This window comes from Rutidosis leptorrhynchoides, chromosome 7 (assembly GCF_046630445.1).
Source record: "Rutidosis leptorrhynchoides isolate AG116_Rl617_1_P2 chromosome 7, CSIRO_AGI_Rlap_v1, whole genome shotgun sequence".
In the NCBI taxonomy this organism is placed as follows: domain Eukaryota; kingdom Viridiplantae; phylum Streptophyta; class Magnoliopsida; order Asterales; family Asteraceae; genus Rutidosis; species Rutidosis leptorrhynchoides.
This window is the reverse complement of record NC_092339.1, coordinates 234,119,160-234,141,860: the sequence shown is the minus strand read 5'-3', so window position 1 is coordinate 234,141,860 and position 22,701 is coordinate 234,119,160. Positions and strand designations below refer to the sequence as shown.

The 22,701-nt window shown below is 31.1% G+C and overlaps 1 protein-coding gene across 1 annotated transcript; it reads right to left on the bottom strand.

The window, feature by feature from the left end:
- Nucleotides 1-696: 696 nt before the first annotated feature.
- On the bottom strand, nucleotides 697-22,640 carry LOC139859910 (receptor-like kinase TMK4). The gene is made up of 3 exons (XM_071848684.1): nucleotides 21,392-22,640; nucleotides 1,971-2,003; nucleotides 697-1,888 (listed from the first exon to the last, which is right to left on the bottom strand). Exons 1-3 carry the CDS (start codon nucleotides 22,638-22,640, stop codon nucleotides 801-803), a joined length of 2,370 nt encoding a protein of 789 aa, XP_071704785.1. The 3' UTR covers nucleotides 697-800.
- Nucleotides 22,641-22,701: the final 61 nt, after the last annotated feature.

Here is a 22,701-nt window from a genome sequence, read left to right as displayed (position 1 = left end):
CGATAATTATTATATATTATTTATTCGAGCGTTTCCCGCCAAAATAAAAACATTTATCACAAAGTGTCTTTTTTGTTCATATTTTCATCCAATCTATAATGTTCGTGAACAAAGTTTTTTTTAAAAACGCAAAAAAAAATAAAAAATTGTTTCCCCCCGCTTCCCCCAATTGGTTACTTCTCATTGATCCATATACATATATATATATATATATACATATATATATATATATACATATATATATATATATACATATATATATATATATATATATATATATATATATATATAAATATATATATATATATATATAAATAATGGTGAACTGTATGTCTAGCAACTTCTTTTCGGTGGTTAGAAAAAAGATTAGAAATAGTTATGTGATAACCTAGTTAGGCCGAATACTACATCTAATTAAAATTAGGATTCCACTCAGATTCCCTATGTAGCCTAGCTCTTTAACTGAAAACCATATGCATTTACCCGGCCATTTAGTTTTAGGGAGTTGTTGGTTATGAGATAAACATATTGATCACAGAATAATATGTAGATTAGCAGGCAACTAAGTTAAACAAAAATCTGGGATAATCTTTACACCACAAAACCAACAAATTACAAGAGAAGCTTCCACTGAATACCTGTGATATAATAAATCAACTTGATTTAAAAAAAAAAAAAAAAAAAAAACAACAACTTGAATTCATTTAGATTTACTAGAATACTATAAACGTATTTAATTAAGAATTTGTCACTAAAGAATAAGTGCATACAAACGTATTTAATTAAGAATAAGGATGTGGTTACATTGCGGATGAGGAACTAACCGACCTTGATGGAGAATACCAGTAAGGTTTTGGAGGGATTTCAAGTAAGACCACGTCGTTTTCTAACATTTCCAAAACCTTGCTGATCGTAGGACGACTTGATGGATTAATTTGTATGCACCATAACCCAACGATAATCATCTTCCTTGCCGTCTCATTTTCCTCATCATTCACGATTACATGCAGCCCAAGCTGGTGTTCATGTGATTCAACCCTTTTATATATCCAATGAGGAAAATATATTTCACTTGTATCATCAACTCCGACCTCTATGTTTTTCCTCCCACCAACTATTTCCAAAATCATCATTCCATAACTATAAACATCTGATTTGTGAGAGACACCTCCAAAATTCCTAGAAAATACTTCTGGAGCAATATACCCTGGTGTTCCTCTCATATGAGACATGGTTATCACACTTCTTTTCTGCGGGAATATCTTAGCCAATCCAAAATCAGATATCTTTGGACAAAAATCTTGATCCAAAAGTATATTATTGGGCTTTATGTCGAAATGCAAGATTCGTGTGTTACAACCACTATGCAAGTACTCTAAGCCTCGAGCAATCCCAATAGCAATTTGGTGCAACTTTTCCCATCCAAGTTGCCTAAAACTTGTGGAATCCTGATCATAGATGAACTTCTCAAGGGATCCATTAGACATGAATTCGTAGATCAATGCTCTTTGATGGCCCTCACAGCAAAATCCCACAAGACTGACAACATTTACGTGAGAAGTACTACCAATACTTACAACTTCATTGATGAAATCTTCACCATTGCCTTTTGATTCACTTAAAACCTTTACTGCCACCAAATTACCATTGCTTAATGATCCTTTGTATACTGAACCGAAGCCGCCTTGACCTAGTTTTTGTTTAAACATGTTTGTCATCTTCTTGACATCAGAATAAGAGTAGCGTTTTGGAGAAATGAATTTATGATTGTTCAAAAATTCTTCCACATAGACTTGAATTTTTGTCTTTTTCCTTGACCTCAGTTTCCCCTTGAAGTACACAATTACCACGATTAGTGCGATCAGAGCTCCAACACTTAAAACTGTGGCTGAATTAATATGACGAATACGATTAGTAAAAGATGAATAACCGTAACAGAATATATATAGCACGGTTAAAAGTTATTTTACCTAGTAAAAGTTTCTTCTTTCGGTTGCTATGAGCTGCAGAGAAGAGAAAATCAAATAAAAAGGGTTAAAGTCAAAAATAGGCTACAAACTTACACAAATGTACCGATATCGCTCACAAACCCATTTCCGTCCTACTGTCGCCTACAAACTTATAAAAAATGTGCTAATATAAACAAACCACTTTTTTTAATCGTCAACCAAAATGGTTGATTACGTGGCTTCTAAGTAGTCATGACACGTCGGTTATACATCGAAACTGAAACTGAAAGTAAATGGGCGACATCGTAACACAACTGAAAGTATATGGTCGACATCGAGACATATAAAATGAATAAAAAAAGTTAAATAATTAACTTTACCGGTTCAGTAGGTAACCGGTAACGAAATGTTAACATCAGCATAATTTTAATAAGTTTGTAGGCGACAGGAGGACGAAAATAGATTTGTGGGCGACATCGGTACATTTTTGTAAGTTTGTAGCCTATTTTTGGCTTTAACCCAAAAAATCGTCTCTTTACAAAATGTTGAGGTTTCTAAATATTTTCTTTGTTAGTTCCTCCCAAATATTATGGCCAGGTGACAAAATGGGAATAGTCTCGTTTATAGTGATGTATAGATGTGGATGTGCATGTATGGTCAGTTACGTCAGGTATGGGCTAATAATTCTTGGTTTACCTACCTAATAACTGAATTAGTGATCTGATATGTGAAACCATTTATCAGTTTGGGCCTTTTTTAACATAAAAGCATGTAACAAATCCTCTTCGACCATATATATATATATATATATATATATATATATATATATATATATATATATATATATATATATATATATATATATATATATATATATATATATATATATATATGGTGGTAGGATCAAGAGGGAAGTAACCAATCGGGGGGAAGCGGGGGAAGCAAAAACTTTTTTTTTTCGTTTTTTGAAAAAACTTTGTTCACGAACATTATAGATTGAAGAAAATATGAACATTTAGTAGAGACACTTTGTGATAAATGTTTTTATTTTGGCGGGAAAACGCTCAAAGAAGTAATATATAACAATTATCGTGTTTTTCGAGCGTATGTTGAGGTTTTAGCTATTGGGATTTAGATATTAGGGTTTATAGGGTTTAGATATTAGGGTTTAGAAATTTAGGGTTTAGGGTTTAGATTTAGGATTTAGATTGAGTTTTTAACACGAACGGTTTAGAGTTTAGGGTTTAGGGTTTAGGGTTTGGTGTTTTGGGTTTATGGAATAAACCCAAAACACCAAACCCTAAACCCTAAACCCTAAACTCTAAATCGGGCTAAATTTTACTTCACAAAACATGAAGAAAAAAAACGTTCATATTCTTCACGAACAATATTATCTTGAATGTTATTTTTGTCGATCGTTTTTCCGCCTAAATAATAACATTCATCAAGAAGTGTCTCTTCTAAATGTTCATATTTTCGTGTGATCTTGATGCCGGAAAAAAAAATTAAAAAAAAAAACGAAATTTTTTTTTTTTTTTGCTTCCCCCCGATTGGTTGCTTCCCCATTGATCCTACCCCTATATATATATATATATATATATATATATATATATATATATATATATATATATATATATATATATATATATATATATATATACATACATACTAGGTTTTTGAGGCCGTGCATTGCACGGATGTGTAAAAATCCTTGAAAAAAAAAATATAATTTCCAGGTCAAAATATTGGTATGTAAATAGTGATGTAAACTAATTATTTATGAGCATTAGTGTTGACAAAATTTAAAAAATTGTGTGTTGCACGGTGAGTAAAATAATCGTGCAAATTAATTGATTTTTTTCAAACAATTATTTTTTTTGAGTTTAACTGCTCGTGGTGTTGATAAATTTTAAAAGTTATTTTGAGTTTAAAAGCATGTGGTGTTGACAAATTTTAAAACTGATTTTGGGTGGTGTTAGTAACATAATGTCTACAATTTTTTTTTCTCGCTATTAATATCTTTTTAATTATATACATATTATATACTACGTAATATTTAGAGAATATATGAGTACATTGAAAATTTGTCATGGAACGTAATGTTAGTAAAGTCTAAGTTATATTATTTTAGAATTATTATATACAAAAGTGTAACTCACGTGTTTAATTTTAGAAAAATTGTTAGTCATTTCAGCAAATAATGGTATTTGAGGAGTCGTCATGTACAATTAATATTATAATAGTTATTTTGCGTGTTCATAAATATTTGAAAGATTTAAACTGTAAATTCAAATCACTTTCATATTTATTGCTAAAAAGAAATACCCCGTTGTTAGTGCATCGAAGCTCCGTGTCCAATAGAATTTATTGCGTTTAGTTTGTAAAATTATTTCGAATTGAACGGTGATGGCGGTGGAACCTAACTCGTGACAAACAGAAAGATAAATCTGTTAAAAATTTTGGTGAGTTTTGTTTAATAAATTTATACTTAAATAGTAAATTTAAGATCTTCATAATTTCCTCTTAAATATTCTCCATCTCTCCCTCATTTCTATTTCTATGTTCATGTTCATACGTATTTACGGAGTAATTTTCATATATTTTGGATGAATCATGAAATTCACCACGTCAAACAATCCTTTTTTTAACATCACAATGGTGACTTCCTTTTAGAAATATTGTTTCATCACGTTCAAATTTGAGGATGCAAATCTATAGTTAATATTAAAATACTATAATGATAATGTCATTATTAGGCTAATTCATTTGTTAAGAAAAAATTAAAAAAGAAAGAAAATTAAGCATGATGAGTGATGTCATTTATTAAAATAATTTTGAATTAAAATTAAACCTTATTAATTAATTATTATTATTAAATCATATTAAAAATTATTTTATTTATTAAAATTAAATAATTTTAAATTAGTTTAATTAATTCGTTTGAATTGAGTACGAGAAGGTATAAAAGCTAAGCAGAAGGAAATTAATTCTAAATCTATATTTTAATTTACACTTCTAAAAGAAAATGACAACTAATATTATTTCTTATGATTGGATGTGGATTGTTTAATATGCATTTTAGGTGTTTGATGAAATGTTCAGCTAATGAGTTTCTTAGTCGGACTCTGTGGTTTCGCGGGTCATTAAACTAAATAACTTTAACATTTATGTTTACTTAATACCTAAAACATATCATTAAACTGTTTTATTTAAACAAACTCGTAGTTTCACGGCAATATATAATATATATTACAATTCCATTAGCTAATCATAATACGGAGTAGATTTAGATATTATATATATATATATATATATATATATATATATATATATATATATATATATATATATATATATATATATATATATATATTATAAAAAGCACGTGACATTATGCTAACGTGTCATCCCCTCGTTAAAACTGTCACATGTCAGCACATGTCACTATATTAAATGATAAGATTTGTTTTTGTCACACGATTTATTTATATATTTATATTTATATTTATATTTATATTATAGTTAAATTTAAATTTTGATTGATATCAATTTCTAATATATAGTCTAAATATTATAATATCACTACATAAAATATATTAAATGATAAAATTTGATTTCGTCACACAATTTAAATTTTAAGTGATATAGATTTTTAATATATAGCCTTAATAATATACGTAAATATATGACTTTCGGTGATAAAATAATTACTTTAGATGAAGGCGTATGCACTTTTGTGTTGGTAAATCATTTTGTTGGTAAACGAGAGAAGTATTATCTATAACCATCGAGTATATCATCTATGACCATTTATTTGTAAACAACATAAATGTCAGACAAAATATGAATTTGAACTTTAATTATTCCATCCGTTTCATAAGAATTGTCTATTTTACTATTTTTTGTTTTTCTAAAATTATTGTCTATCTTACTGTGGGGTAGTTTCTCGTGTTTTTTTCGTTATATTCGTTAGTTGCCAGAGTTGATGTGTCGAGTGTCGTATGATGTATGTGTCGAGTGTCGTTTGATGTATGTGTCGAGTGTCGAGTGTCGTTTGATGTATGTATGAAGTGTCGTCTGATGTCAATTGTATTTGCTAGCTCCTGGCTAGTTTTTTTTGTTTTAATATAATCTGCTTGCCTTTCGGAAAAAAAAAAATTATTGTCTATCTATATAACAATAAAAAATTATTAAAGTTTCAATTATGTTCATCTTATTATTAGAAATTTAACTTCATATATAGCAAATTCATATTTAAGGTAATTTGAATTTAGATGTAGTATATTTCATATATTTAAAACGATACACCGTATATTTTAAATAAGTAATTCTATATTGTTTCCTATATATTTTTTATTTTGTAGGTGACTCATAATTACAAACTTAACAAATCACTTTCGCAAGTTATAACAACCTTCATCTAAAAATTCGTTCAACTAATGAATGAATAAACTTACTTTATTCAAATAAAACTTAAATATATTAAGTTAATTTATAATATAAGAAGGTGATTTTTACACGTCATACTCCATTAAATCTTCCATACCTATATATAAATCAACTAGTTTTATGAGCCCGTGCGTTGCACGGCAGTTGCACAAATTTATATTCGATAACGTTAGTATTGATATTCTATTAAATGTATAATACAATTACTATGAAAAATCCATTTATTACTACTAATAATATTTGTTTCGAAAGCATTAGTATCCATTTATTATTAATGATAATAATACTAAACGTGAGCTTGGTATTGATATTTATCAAATGTATAATACAATTACAATGAAAAAACCGTTTATTACAAATAACATTTGTATCGAAAACATTAGTATTGAATACTAACGCATAGATTATGAGTTCGTTCCGATCGGTGTAGGGCCGTCAGAGGGTCGGTTTACCCTTTTTTAGATTATGAGCTCGTTTATGTGCATGTTGTCTATTTAAAAATATAAATATAGCAGCTTCTAATTATTATTATTATTATTATTATTATTATTATTATTATTATTATTATTATTATTAATTTTTTTTTTTTTTGAAAATTCAGTAGCTTCTAATTATTAAAATGTTAAATTTAATGAATAATAATTTAAACCTTGAATTCATTCATATTATTAATATTAATGGATAAAATATGACTTCTTATTATATTTAAATTATTTCTATACATAATTCAATATAATATTTATTAATAATTAGGACATGCTCCAATGATTATTTAATTTAGTTATTGTAAGAAGTAGAGATAATATTCTATACGTAATTATATTATGATTATGATTTACATTAACAAATTTTTGTAAAAATTCACGAGTCACTATTATGTGTAAATTAAATATTTAAATTATGATTATAGTTCTATATGTAATTAAATAGACTATTAATGAAATTTCGCACCTTTAATTTAGGAGTTATTTTAGAGAGTTATCTTATCTAATTTAGGAAGTTATTTTAGAGAGTTATTATTATTTAATTCATATTAATTGAGAACATGACACGTATACAAATATATATTTTAGTTTAATTGAAAAATTGACACGTATGTAAATTTAATTCAGATTAATTGAGAAATTGACACGTAGGATTATTGGCACGCGCTTTATAATAATGTATAGATAGATGTATAGATGTATAGATGTTCAAGTAATTGTTCGATATTGAATGAGAAGAATTGATTGATCTATTGTAATTATATTCAATATGTACTAACGTTTACGATACCGGTGTTTCAATACTCTAATTATTTGATACTATTACACGTTTATTTTTTTGCTTATTAACAGTCGTATAATGAACGGGCTCAAAGCCAAATATTTACTTTTGCAAAAACATAAATTTAAAGCGTGCACATTATTGTCACATGTCACGACGTTATTAAACGATAAGATTTATTTATGTTATACATAATTATATTTGTTTAAGTTTTAATTTTGATTAATACCAATCCCTAATATATAGCCTAGATTATGTATGTAAATGTGATTTTTTATTTATGTTCAAAAACATTTAAAAGTTGTTCAATAGTGATAAATATTTAATATTATTTGTAATTAATTTTATTTGAGAACTCATTACATAAAAGATTTTATATTTTGATGGTTTAATTGGGTTTGAAGTTATTTTTTTTATTAATATTGGATGATGATTATGATGTTTTTAACATTCGGTCAACGGTTTTAAATACGCTAAGCATTTGATACGATTGTACGTATATTATTTTCTCTTAATAACACGTGTGAAATGCACGAGCTCAAAGCTTGATATTTATATTTGCGAAACATCAATTTACAACCTGCATGCAACGCACGGCTTCTTAAAACGAGTATATATATATATATATATATATATATATATATATATATATATATATATATATATATATATATATATATTGATGTTAAAATAGAATATTAACCAATATCTTTAAAATAAGCAAAGTAATTTATTTCATGGAAGGTGTTTCGGTATTGGTGGTGAACTAATTTCCCATAAGAAAGGTCGAGAGGTCAGGGTTCGACTCTCATTAGCTGCAAAAATATTTCTCTTACAGTAGCAAATTCAGGATGAAAACCCCATGGAATCCCATTTTTTTTTTCAAAACTAATTACATTTGAAGGGTACTTTCATAATTTTTTACCTTTAAAAAATATGTAGGTCTATAGTTAAATTTAATAGTGTCATATACAATTTGAAGAGTAAATTATATGAACAAAAGTTTAAATTAATGAGGTCATAGGACCTCACATGCTTGTATGAAGATTCGCTAATGGTTATCCGACTTTTTTAACAGCTTGTAGTTATCCGCCAAGTTCATGGGGACTCGGAGGTCTCGGACATCTATGCATTCGAGTCTCACCCGAGAGGGTTTTACCACACGCGATGTTCGTATGGATTCATCGTGGGGTTTCCTCCAGAGACGGTAGGACTTTAATGGTCAGCCCTAAGAAATGATTGAGTGGGTGAGTTATGACATCGCGCCTGTAAGCAGTGGTGGAACTTGAACTTTATAACAAAGGGTGTTGGACGGTAGTCACATTTGGCTCACCCTTGTTGACTAACATTTATGTTTAATTAAGCATGCATGAAATACATGTGCAAAATATGAAGTTGGAAAAGGAATAGTTGGGCTACATTTATAGTATTGTTTTCATATGTGGTTTTCACATTAGAAGGAAAACAATATAAATACATGGTTGTGTAGCCAAATGAAGATCATCCAGAGAGGGATCAAATCCAGAGGGATCAAATCCACAAAGATAAGATCACAAAAGAAAAACACAGGTGATCGATAATATCAACGGAGAGTGTGTATTTGTGAGGTTGAGAGTTTTATTCTTGTAATGAGTGTAAAAGAGTGTATGAGAACTTAGATTTTATACTAAAATCTAAGGGGCTTGGGTTTGGGTTTAACTCATAGTGTACTTTTTCTTGTACCGGGTTCTTTTATATTATAAGAATAAAGGAGACTCTTGGGGTGGACGTAGGCAGGGTTTGCCGAACCACGTTAAATCGTCATGTTATCAGTTACTTTATTTTGCTTTCTTTTATTTCTCGCAAGTTTGTCTCAAACAATTATATCCTCGCTTCCGCTAGTGTGGGTGCGTTGGGCAAGTTGTCATAACGAGTGGTATCAGAGCATCCAGGTGTTTCGAATAGTTTTTTGTTTCGAGATGGCGAGAAACGGTGGTATGCAATTTAAGGTGGAGCCATTTGAGATGGTGGATGACGATTGGTATATTATTGAACACATGGATGTGTTTAATGGTCTGGTTAATTAAGTTGAATAAGTTGAGGTTTAAAGGAGGAAGAAGATAACACCCTTATTCTTCTTGCCTCTCTTCCTAGTTCGCAGGATAAGAGACGAAGATCCGATGACCGTTTTGAGCATGGGTTTGCTATGGTTAGTCATGGAAGGGGAAGGTTTGCCGAGAAGAGATCTAGTGATAACAGTAGGTCTAGATCAGGAGACGGCGTGAAGGGTATCCAGTGCTTCAAATATCATGAGTGGGGTCAATACAGAAAGTATTGTCCACTCTGAAGGAATGGTGAAGGTAAATCTGGGGGTTCATCGGCTGCGGTAGCAGTTAATGTACCGGTAGGAGATGTTCTCACAATCTCCAAAAGTTCTACTTCTGCTCAAGATGAATAGATTTTAGATTCTGGTTGTACGATGCATGTGTGTTCCAAGGAAGCTTATTTTGATAAGCTAATGTTAAAGAAAGCGGGGTGCTGACTTTAGGTGATAGTTCAACATGTGATGTTGAGGGTGTTTACATGGTGAAAATAAAATTGTTTCACGGAGCTACTTACGCTTTTGGTGGTGTGGCGTACATACCAAGGATATCCAAGAATCTAATTTCCTTATGCATGTTGAATTCTCAAGGATACGGCTATTCGGCCGTAGGTGGAGTTATGAAAATCACACGTGGTGTGAAGGTCCTGATGAAGCGAGAGAAGTATGAGGGTTTATATCGTTTGGTGGCGAGTACAAAATGTACTCGTGTCTCGAAGGTTTTGAAAGTGTGCACGCGGAAAACAGATCGATAACATGTTGGGACATGTTTGACCAAGTAGACGATGGTGAGAAGGAAAATCCTACTGTGGTGGAAGAGGTGATTCGAGACTCCTCCCCGGTGTCAACTAGGTAACTTGACAGGGTTAGTTGCACATGATTATTGGCTGTTTTATTTGAATCAGGTTCAGGACCAAGGTGATTCAAGGTGTGTGCAGCTGGGATAACGGAGGCCAATGATAAAAATACTTGGTGTTAGTATTTTCGGTGACAAAGATAAGATAAATGTTCGTCAAGGTGGAAATTGTTGGTCGGTAGTCACATTTGGTGGCTTACCCTTGTTGACTCACATTTATGTTTAATTAAGCATGCATGAAATACATGTGCAAAATATGAAGTTGGAAAAGGAATAGTTGGGCAACATTTATAGTATTCTTTTCATATGTGGTTTTCACATTAGAAGGAAAACAATATAAATACATGGTTATGTAGCCAAATGAAGATCATCCAGAGAGGGATCAAATCCAGAGGGATCGAATCCACAAAGATAAGATCACAAAAGAAAAACACAGTTGATCGATAATATCAACGGAGAGTGTGTATTTGTGAGGTTGAGAGTTTTATTCTTGTAAGGAGTGTAAAATAGTGTATGAGAAACTTAGATTTTATACTAAAATCTAAGGGGCTTGAGTTTGGGTTTAACTCATAGTGTACTTTTCCTTGTACCGGGTTCTTTTATATTATAAGAATAAAGGAGACTTTTGGGGTGGACGTAGGCAGGGTTTGCCGAACCACGTTAAATCGTCGTGTTATCAGGTACTTTATTTTGCTTTCTTTTATTTCTTGCAAGTTTGTCTCAAACAATTATATCCTCGCTTCCGCTAGTGTGTGTGCGTTGGGCAAGTTGTCATAACAGAGGGGACGAAACCAGTATTTGTGATGACCCAGAAATTTCCGATCAAATTTAAACTTTAATCTCTATATGTTCCCGACACGAGAAGCAAAATCTGTAATGTTGAGTCTCGAAAAGTTTGAAACTATATTCATGTAATTAATTACCCATTGACCATCCATTTGTCCAACGATTCATGAACGTCATAACTTGTATTAATATGGATATATATGGATTATATATAAGTTGAATATATGATAATTAAGTATCTCATTAAATATATTAACAATGGATTATATACATAAAATGAGACTACTAACTTAAGGACTTCGAAACGATATATATATATATATATATATATATATATATATATATATATATATATATATATATATATAAATAACGCTTAACGACGTTAAAACTTCTAAGTTAAAATAAATATATATGTATTGTATTAAGATGTATTAATACACAGTTTCTAGATGTATTTACTATTGGAATATACTAATAGGAAAACATCATTTTCAACCTTTTATCATGGAAAAAGACATCTTTGTTATTACATATGACTCATGAGACATCTTTAGACATCAAGACAAGGACATTTTATACCCGTATTATACCCGTATAATACACAGCTTCTAGATGTATTTACTATTCGTATATACAAATAGTAAAACATCATTTTCAACTTTTTTTTAATTATGGAGGAACATGTTTAGACAAAGTTTAACCTTTAGTGTCAAGTAGTTTAGCTAAATTACAACTTGAAAATCTATTTTTGATTCCATTCCAAAATTGTGATATTACATATACATGTATATTCATTTTATTTTTCCATCATTACTTCATAAATTCTCTTAAAAATCTATCCTCTTTAAACACCTACTCAAGAACACTCTAAATTCCAGCAAATTAATCTTCATCATCTTCAAAAACTACTTCAAGAATCAAGCCCTAATCATCTCATAATAATCATTCAAGAACACTTCATGAAGAACATCCATTTCAAGTTTATACTTTTAATCTTTTGAACCTATTTCAAAAACTCTTTGAAGATCAAGAATTATACTTCCTTTCCAGTAGCTTTATCCAAGTAACTTGAGGTAGTAACTTTATTCATAATATTATTCGATTCATATTCATAAAGCTATCTTATTTTGTGGTATAAAATTTTAACAACAAGAACATAGTTTGAATGATTTCAAACTTGTTCGCAAACTAAATAGATCCTTCTAACTTGACTTTTAAAACACTTTAAGACCTATAATATATCATAATGATATGCTAACTTAATAAGATACAACTTGTTTTTACAAAGAACACCTTAAAACTGAATATACGTCGTCAGAGTGCAACCGGGGGCTGTTTTGGGTTGGATAATTAAAAACCATTTTAAACTTTGAAATGGAAGTTCATATATTGGAAAAATGATATTTCTTATGAATATATTAACACATAAAAATTTCATGGTTTAACTCAAAGTGTAACTATTTTTATAAAAATGATCATCTAGATGTTGTTTTTATGACGGAAATGATCACTTTCATAAGTTTTACCAAAGTTTGACCTATAACCTATGATTTCGAATACAAACTAAGGTATTTTCAGTTCATAGTCTTAAAATTTGACTCGATCCAAGGAAGTGGCAAGTTGAACCAACAAAAATGGTGTTGTAATGAAGAAACTACGACTAAAACAAGATTGGGTATCCGAAGCTAGTTTAGCTACGAAAATATTTGGAGAAAAAGTAAATTAATCATATCTTTTCTAATTAATATGATATTTTATATATAATTTCTTATGATTTAATTTTATATATTTCAGGACCACCCGTAAACAACACGAGAAGATTAATCATAAGACCTCATGATTGTACGCAACACGTCATTTGACAACACGGTACTTTATGTACGCAACACGTCATTTGACAACATGGTACCATGGGTCGAGATTAATTCTGATCAATACGAATATGATGGGGTCTTTATTTATTTTATTTAAGCAACTAATTGTGGACCACTAACATCGGACTGCTAACTACGGACTAAGAAAATATTAAAAGTATTAAAAGTATATATATATATATATATATATATATATATATATATATATATATATATATATATATATATATATATATATATATATATATATATATATATATATATATATATATATATATAACGATTACTTAAAAAGAAAATATGTTGATATATTATATATATGGTTAGGTTCGTGATATCTATCGGAGACCAAGTCGAATTAAATACCTTCAAGGCAAAAGTGAGTTTCATTTGCTCCATTTTTAATTGCTTTTGCAATATATATTTTTGGGCTGAGAATACATGCGCTGCTTTTATAAATGTTTACAAAATAGACACAAGTACTTAAAAATATATTCTACGTTGAGTTGTACCACTAGCATATTTCCCTGTAGCTTGGTAACTACTATTTACATGGGTATTGTAAACGCGAATCCTGTTGATAGATCTATCGGGTCTGACAACCCCAACCGGACTGGACGACCAGTATTCAACGGTTGCACAGTACTTTGTTTTGGTGACTACACTTGGTACGGTGTAGTGAGATTTCATAATAAAGGGAATATGCGACGTTGATTAAATGTTAAGTATGGTTACCAAGTGCTCAACCACTTAGAATGCTTTACATACACTTGCGAGTGTATTATGTTTATGATTATGAAATCTTGTGGTCTATTAACATATTGAAATGATTGTCATGATAAACCTATGAACTCACCAACCTTTTGGTTGACACTTTAAAGCATGTTTATTCTCAGGTACGAATTAACTCTTCCGCTGTGCATTTGCTCAATATATGGGCATTACTTGGAGCCGATCATCGCAATGGGACCAAATGTTGATGACTTCGTCCAGGTGGATTAGGACGGGTCCTTTCAGTTGGTATCAGAGCGGTGGTCTTATCGAACCAGGTCTTGCATTAGTGTGTCTAACAGAGAGTCGTTAGGTTACATTAGTAAGTCTGGACTTCGACCGTGTCTGCATGTCAAAAGTTTTGCTTATCATTTCTAGTCGGAATTCATCTACTTATCATCCTTAGGAAATTATCTGCTTATCATCTTAAGTCTAGATGCGTTTTCCTGCATTTATTGCATAATAGTGTATAGACGAATTCTTATCTTAGCATATCTGTTACTGTGAACTTTGACTGATATTTTTTCAAAGATTCTTCGTAATTTATGGGATTTGGTATTATATATACATATGTAAATTATGTATTCAAGAGTACCAAATCTAACTCCTATAATCTATTCCATACCAAAAATTCATTTTCCCCATTATACAAGATGGATTCCGCATCTAGTTCGAATTCTTCAGATTCTGACAGTTATGCCGATATGGATTTCCATTCGGGCTCCAAAAGCAGCGTCACCGGAATGGATCAACCAATTTCCCATCATCTATTCTGGATGAATTGGGGATGGGTTCGTAATATACTAAATCACTGGAGACAAGAAGAAGACGATCCCTTCCATCCACCAAATTGCCCTCTTGGCAATGAACCCGAAGCACTTACCGGTGAACCTGTTCGAGAAACCATTTTCTCTCTCATTTCTAGAGTATCTCATCACGATTATATACTATCCCATATTACGAATCTTATTCATCCGCTCGCTCCAACCGTCAATCATCCCGGTATAATAGAAGAAGTCAACAAACTTCGCGCTCGGGTAGTGGCTTTAGAGAATATGGTGCGAAGGTTACAAACACCAGTAGCAGCCCCATCAGCATAATCAGCACCACCATCATCAACGCCAACGGTACTTTTATTACCCCCAACCACAACCGCGTCGTAAACCTCAACATCACAATCTGTACCTTGGATATCAACAACACACGCCTCAATATCAACATCTGTACTTCGAGTATGATCTTCGTTCTACATATCGTTCTACATCGATTATCTTCGCTTTACGTATCGTTCTACCTCATTTATCTTCGTTCGACATGGCGATTATGTAATCTCTAATGTTTTAGAGATCATGTAATCTAGTACTAACGATAAATCAAATGAGTTTAATATCTTATTGACTCATTAAATCCATGATTACATCTGAAGAAAATATATATGTATGTATATTTTCATAAAGATTGTAACTAAAAATTCTTTTGCACAAACTGTTAATGATGAGAATATTTTAACGGGTAGGTAATACCCGAGGAATATTTAGATTTCACATTAATAAGTTACACTGTACATTCTTCAAATCTGATTCAATGATCATCTATTACCCTGTTTACATTCACCGATATATGAATCTGTACACCACAGAATAACCATTTTCATTCAATTTCATATTTGGGTTTTGACCTATCAGAATCCAACAAGTGGCATAATAAAGAAAACATTGGATAAAATTTGTTAGAAGCAAACAATCTAACTATGAGAAGAATTTTGTTAAGATTCCACGCTAACTGTTCCTAGCTAACTGTTCCTAGCTAACTGATTACATTTTAATTATCGCAATTTATTTATCGCAATTTATATTCTCGCAATTTTATTTATCGTTATTTAATTTTTGTTATTTACTTTACGCACTTTAAAAATCGGGACACATGTACACAATACGTCGAATTAATTCTGAGACAATACGTTGTACAATGGGTCACGATACGTTGATTAATTCTATATACGCACTGCTAACTGTGGACTGCTAACTGTAGACTATCAACATTGGACAATTAAAACGAATTAAAATATTGATTATAACATATGAAACTAAACACTTCTTCAAGCTTGCCACTTGATTTCATCTTCAACCTCATTTGTATCTTGATGAATACAATCTGCGTTCAAACCTTTCATGATTCTTGAAAACATCTCAATCGGGAGAATGAACCAACCGCACCTCATCTACGGAAGAAAAGATTTTTGCATATATTTATGCACCTGAAAAGCTCTCAGAAACTAAGTAAATATTTAACCCGTATCTGTGCCAGCTTCATTGGCATTGATATTATCAAAAATAATTTTACGATTCCGTTTCAAAGTAGCCAATTTTTGTCACAGTTACAGCAAGTCAACTTCGACTAGCCTTATTCTAACCTCGATAAACACATTGCCCTTTTGCCATCGTTATTAGGGAACCTTTCATATTCTACCACATCAGCAGTAAAATTACCAACAACTCCATTACTCAATGGTTTAAGTCTTTCTGAAAAGCCATTATAATTGTTCGTTAAAACTTGACCGTATATTCACCCACATCCTGTACCAAGAATTGACGTACCAATTATCGGGAATCAGCAATCAGTATTTTGAAAATCTCGCAGAACTTCTCCAGTTATACCTATAACGTCTATTCCCAAGAATTACATACTTCGAATGTGAAGTTTCTGAAAAACACCCTGAACTACGAACTAGTTCTTGAAATGCTGATGAAGCAGCAAAAACTGTAAACGACTTTAACAGTCAAAAGTTTGATGATAAAGTATAATGTGTTTGTAAAGCTCAGAAAAAGAGAAGGTTTAGAACTGGAAAACGGATTGAGCAAAGTATGAAAGAGGCTGTAGATAAATCATAAAGACTAAACCTGCCTTCAAAGGATCCAAATGATTCAGTGTCTACTGAAATCGTTAGCAAACACCTCACTTCTTATTCTAAACCTTTCCAGATGATATTCTTCATCATCATCTTATCTTAAATATTATAAGATATCTTCGCATCTTTCATTATACATATTCTCCATATTTTTGGAGATATTTTCACAACTATTCTTATCTGAGATCATTTATCTCTCCATAATATATGTCCTACATCATAAAAGAAACTATGTTAGTTTCTAAAATCTGAAACCTTCAAAATTGAAGTATGAATGTTTTTGAAGTAGTGTTGGGAACTGAAGCATGAATTAGTATAATATAATGACACTTGATCAACGTCATTATATTACAGTAAGTCATGTTGAGTTTCTAATGGAATGTGATGATTCACAGTACCATCATCATGTGCCATATTACATGACTCTTACATTCTATCCAATCTCCAAACATATTAAGAACATATCATCTTGATAGTTCTATCTTTCTGGATATACTGGTAATTTGAAAAATCAAGATCATGTCATTACGATTCCCTCCTTAGAACATTAACTATGTTCAATTCAAAATCTATACCTACAAATTCCAGACCATTATCTGCTTGACTTGAAGTCGGAAAGAGGAGACAAAAGTATATAACTCTTGAATATAAAAGAAAATATAAAGCTCGACAATAGCACATAAATTACAAATCATGTATATCAATACGTATTGCAACGTAAAGACACGGGAGAATTAAAAACATTATAATCCCAAGGAAATAATAGAAGTGAATAGATTCTTCCGGCGGTAGATGAAAGAGAAGAATGACAGATATGAAAGTTAAGAGTATATCAAGGATCAGAATGGGATGAAGCATATTAACGAATGCTTTAAGGTATGAATTGAGTAAGAAAGAATAGAAGGTGTGGGTTGTCTGGAAATGGAGAGTGTGGATTTATAGGGAAATATCCGACAGAACAATCGAAGCAGATTATCGCGTATAACCAAAGAAGATCTGAATCTCCTTAGTTACCGAAGAATCAAATCTTATTATGAAGATTTCTTCTAAATTCCTTGAATTCCGGAAATCAATCTTGACTACGCCACCGGTTAAGTCAAATCTGCATTTATTCATTCTTATGCTATAGCTTCGCTTATACTCCTCGTGTAATCAAATTGTTTTATCTATATTACCCAATGATGATAAAACTTTATTATCAACTCATATTCGTCATGAAAACATTTTTATAGTTATCCATGACGACCTCGCTCAAATTTCGGGACGAAATTTCTTTAACGGGTAGGTACTGTGATGACCCAGAAATTTCCAATCAAATTTAAACTTTAATCTCTATATGTTCCCGACACGATAAGCAAAATCTGTAATGTTAAGTCTCGAAAAGTTTGAAACTATATTCATGTAATTAATTACCCATTGACCATCCATTTGTCCGACGATTCATGAACGTCATAACTTGTATTAACATGGATATATATGGATTATATATAACTTGAATATATGATAATTAAGTATCTCATTAAATATATTAACAATGGATTATATACATAAAATGAGACTACTAACTTAAGGACTTCGAAACGATATATATATATATATATATATATATATATATATATATATATATATATATATATATATATATATATATATATATATATATAAATAATGCTTAACGACGTTAAAACTTCTAAGTTAAAATAAATATATATGTATTGTATTAAGATGTATTAATACACAGTTTCTAGATGTATTTACTATTGGAATATACTAATAGGAAAACATCATTTTCAACCTTTTATCATGGAAAAAGACATCTTTGTTATTATATATGACTCATGAGACATCTTTAGACATCAAGACAAGGACATTTTATACCCGTATAATACACAGCTTCTAGATATATTTACTATTCGTATATACAAATAGTAAAACATCATTTTCAACTTTTTTTAATTATGGAGGAACATGTTTAGACAAAGTTTAACCTTTAGTGTCAAGTAGTTTAGCTAAATTACAACTTGAAAATCTATTTTTGATTCCATTCCAATATTGTGATATTACATATACATGTATATTCATTTTATTTTTCCATCATTACTTCATAAATTCTCTTAAAAATCTATCCTCTTTAAACACCTACTCAAGAACACTCTAAATTCCAGCAAATTAATCTTCATCATCTTCAAAAACTACTTCAAGAATCAAGCCCTAATCATCTCATAATAATCATTCAAGAACACTTCATGAAGAACATCTATTTCAAGTTTATACTTTTAATCTTTTGAACCTATTTCAAAAACTCTTTGAAGATCAAGAATTATACTTCCTTTTCAGTAGCTTTATCCAAGTAACTTGAGGTAGTAACCTTATTCATAATCTTATTCGATTCATATTCATAAAGCTATCTTATTTTGTGGTATAAAATTTTAACAACAAGAACATAGTTTGAATGATTTCAAACTTGTTCGCAAACTAAATAGATCCTTCTAACTTGACTTTTAAAACACTTCAAGACCTGTAATATATCATAATGATATGCTAACTTAACAAGATACAACTTGTTTTTACAAAGAACACCTTAAAACTGAATATACGTCGTCAGAGTGCAACCGGGGGCTGTTTTGGGTTGGATAATTAAAAACCATTTTAAACTTTGAATTGGAAGTTCATATATTGGAAAAATGATATTTATTATGAATATGTTAACACATAAAAATTTCATGGTTTAACTCAAAGTGTAACTATTTTAATAAAAATGATCATCTAGATGTTGTTTTTATGACGGAAATGATCACTTTCATAAGTTTTACCAAAGTTTGACCTATAACCCGTGATTTTGAATACAAACTAAGGTATTTTCAGTTCATAGTCTTAAAATTTGACTCGATCCAAGGAAGTGGCAAGTTGAACCAACAAAAACGGAGTTGTAATGAAGAAACTAGATTGGGTATCCGAAGCTAGTTTAGCTACGAAAATATTTGGAGAAAAAGTAAATTAATCATATATTTTCTAATTAATATGATATTTTATATATAATTACTTATGATTTAATTTTATATATTTCAGGACCACCCGTAAACAACACGAGAATATTAATCATAAGACCTCATGATTGTACGCAACACGTCATTTGACAACACGGTACTTTATGTACGCAACACGTCATTTGACAACATGGTACCATGGGTCGAGATTAATTCTGATCAATACGAATACGATGGGATCTTTATTTATTTTATTTAAGCAACTAATTGTGGACCACTAACATCAGACTGCTAACTACGGACTAAGAAAATATTAAAAGTATATATATATATATATATATATATATATATATATATATATATATATATATATATATATATATATATATAACGATTACTTAAAAAGAAAATATGTTGATATATTATATATATGGTTAGGTTCGTGATATCTATCGGAGACCAAGTCGAATTAAATACCTTTAAGGCAAAAGTGAGTTTCATTTGCTCCTTTTTTAATTGTTTTGCAATATATATTTTTGGGCTGAGAATACATGCGCTGCTTTTATAAATGTTTACAAAATAGACACAAGTACTTAAAAATATATTCTACGTTGAGTTGTACCACTAGCATATTTCCCTGTAGCTTGGTAACTACTATTTACATGGGTATTGTAAACGCGAATCATGTTGATAGATCTATCGGGTCTGACAACCCCAACCGGACTGGACGACCAGTATTCAACGGTTGCACAGTACTTCGTTTTGGTGACTACACTTGGTACGGTGTAGTGAGATTTCATAATAAAGGGAATATGCGACGTTGATTAAATGTTAAGTATGGTTACCAAGTGCTCAACCACTTAGAATGCTTTACATACACTTGCGAGTGTATTATGTTTATGATTATGAAATCTTGTGGTCTATTAACATATTGAAATGATTGTCATGATAAACCTATGAACTCACCAACCTTTTGTTGACACTTTAAAGCATGCTTATTCTCAGGTACGAATTAAGTCTTCCGCTGTGCATTTGCTCAATATATGGGCATTACTTGGAGCCGATCATCGCAATGGGACCAAATGTTGATGACTTCGTCCAGGTGGATTAGGACGGGTCCTTTCAGTATTAGAGGGGGGTAAAAGTTAATAAAAGTCTCATTTGTTTAGCCTACATATAAATAACAAAAATTAAGTAGAGTAATTTTTATTAAAAAAAATTTTAGATGGGGCAAGCTCCCCTAAGCATAGGGAAGTTCCGTCCCTGCTCGTAAGTGACTCCTAAGCCCCATTTAGAAAAAAAAAGAAAAAAAAAATTATTTTATGCCATACAAATATGAATTTGTTTGACACACAAAACAATGGTTCACATTACCCAAAAAAAAAAACAATGGTTCAGCCCGATCGGCACATTCCAGAGCCGCATTAACAACTATTAGAAACATGAAATTTAGCAATCATACCTACAGAACTTGGAGGATCCTTAAATGTCACAGAATTTAAACCTAGTAGCGGGTTGCCTTCATGCATAAACTTCACATTTGGTGGGAAACGTGATATAAAACCTGTTAGATTGTTATTCGACACATCGATAACTTGAAGATGAGGCAAAGCCGTTAAGATCTCAGGAATTTCACCAGTGAGAGTATTATCATTCAAGTACAAATTTCGTAGGTAAGTCAAATTGGCAAAAGCAGGTGATATTGTACCCGAAAACTGTTGTTTGGAAAAAACAATACTTGAAACATTCCCGTCGACATTACAAGTAATGAATTTCCAATTTTGACATGCATCGTTACCTTTCCATGAACTTGCCAACTGTGCAGGGTACCCTAAATCACCTGCAACTTCAAGTAATGCAGTAACTTGAGGATCACACGGCCCAGGATCGGGTAAGCAATAATTATTATTAACACCTTCATTGTTGTAAGTCGGTTTTGGACCCTGTAACATGTTGTTCTGCAAACTAATATTCGATACCGATTTCAGAGATGGAGGAACAAGTCCCGTAAAAAGATTATCGCGAAGCTGCAAATCGAATAGATTCACACATTTTGAAACGTCTGGAATGGTACCCATGAACTCGTTACCGTTGAGCCATATTTGAGATATTCCAATCATGGAAGATAACACATCGATTTTACCAGAGAGCTTATTACTATTAAGATAAAGAATTTGCAACAATGAATTACCTAAAGAATTGGGTAGAGATCCAGTTAGGTTGTTGTGAGAAAGTTGAATAGATAGTAAAATCAGAAAGGATTCAGGAAAGCCCAAAAGAGTTCCGATCAGATTAGCGTTTGTAGCTCGAAAAGATGTTAAGTAATTATGTGGATTGATTTCAACAGGGAGCTTCCATGGAGCAAGATATGGATTGTAACTTATATCAAATTGCTCTAAATTAGGAAGTTGTTGGAAAAAATCTGGTGAGATTGAAGAAAAGTTATTGCGAGAAATGTTAATTTGTTGAAGGAGAGTAAGGTTTGGGAGAGAGGGTATAGGGCCGGAAAAGGAGTTTCCGGGGAGGTAAAGCCGGTTGAGCTGGGAGAGTTGGTTGAGGTCCGGTGGAAGAGTGCCTGAAATTGAATAAAAAGGGATTGAAATAGCGATAACTCGGTTTGTTATGTCGCATAAAACACCGTTCCATGAACAGTAGTTTGTGGTTTTCCAAGTGGACAGAGGCGGAGAAAGGGTTGCGTTGAGTTTTGCCATTGGTATGCCGTCGTCGTTTGCATAAGAAGAGGAAGTAGAAATAAAGGTGATAAAAAGGAAG

What these genes read in the sequence shown, in the direction of transcription:
- LOC139859910 (XM_071848684.1), bottom strand. Translation starts at nt 22,640, where the DNA reads ATGGCAAAACTCAACGCAACCCTTTCTCCGCCTCTGTCCACTTGGAAA. An exon ending in GGATCCTCCAAGTTCTGTAG is followed by an intron (nt 2,004 to 21,391) that starts GTATGATTGCTA and finishes TCTTCTCTGCAG; the next exon opens with CTCATAGCAACCGAAAGAAG. An exon ending in AAAGAAGAAACTTTTACTAG is followed by an intron (nt 1,889 to 1,970) that starts GTAAAATAACTT and finishes ATATTAATTCAG; the next exon opens with CCACAGTTTTAAGTGTTGGA.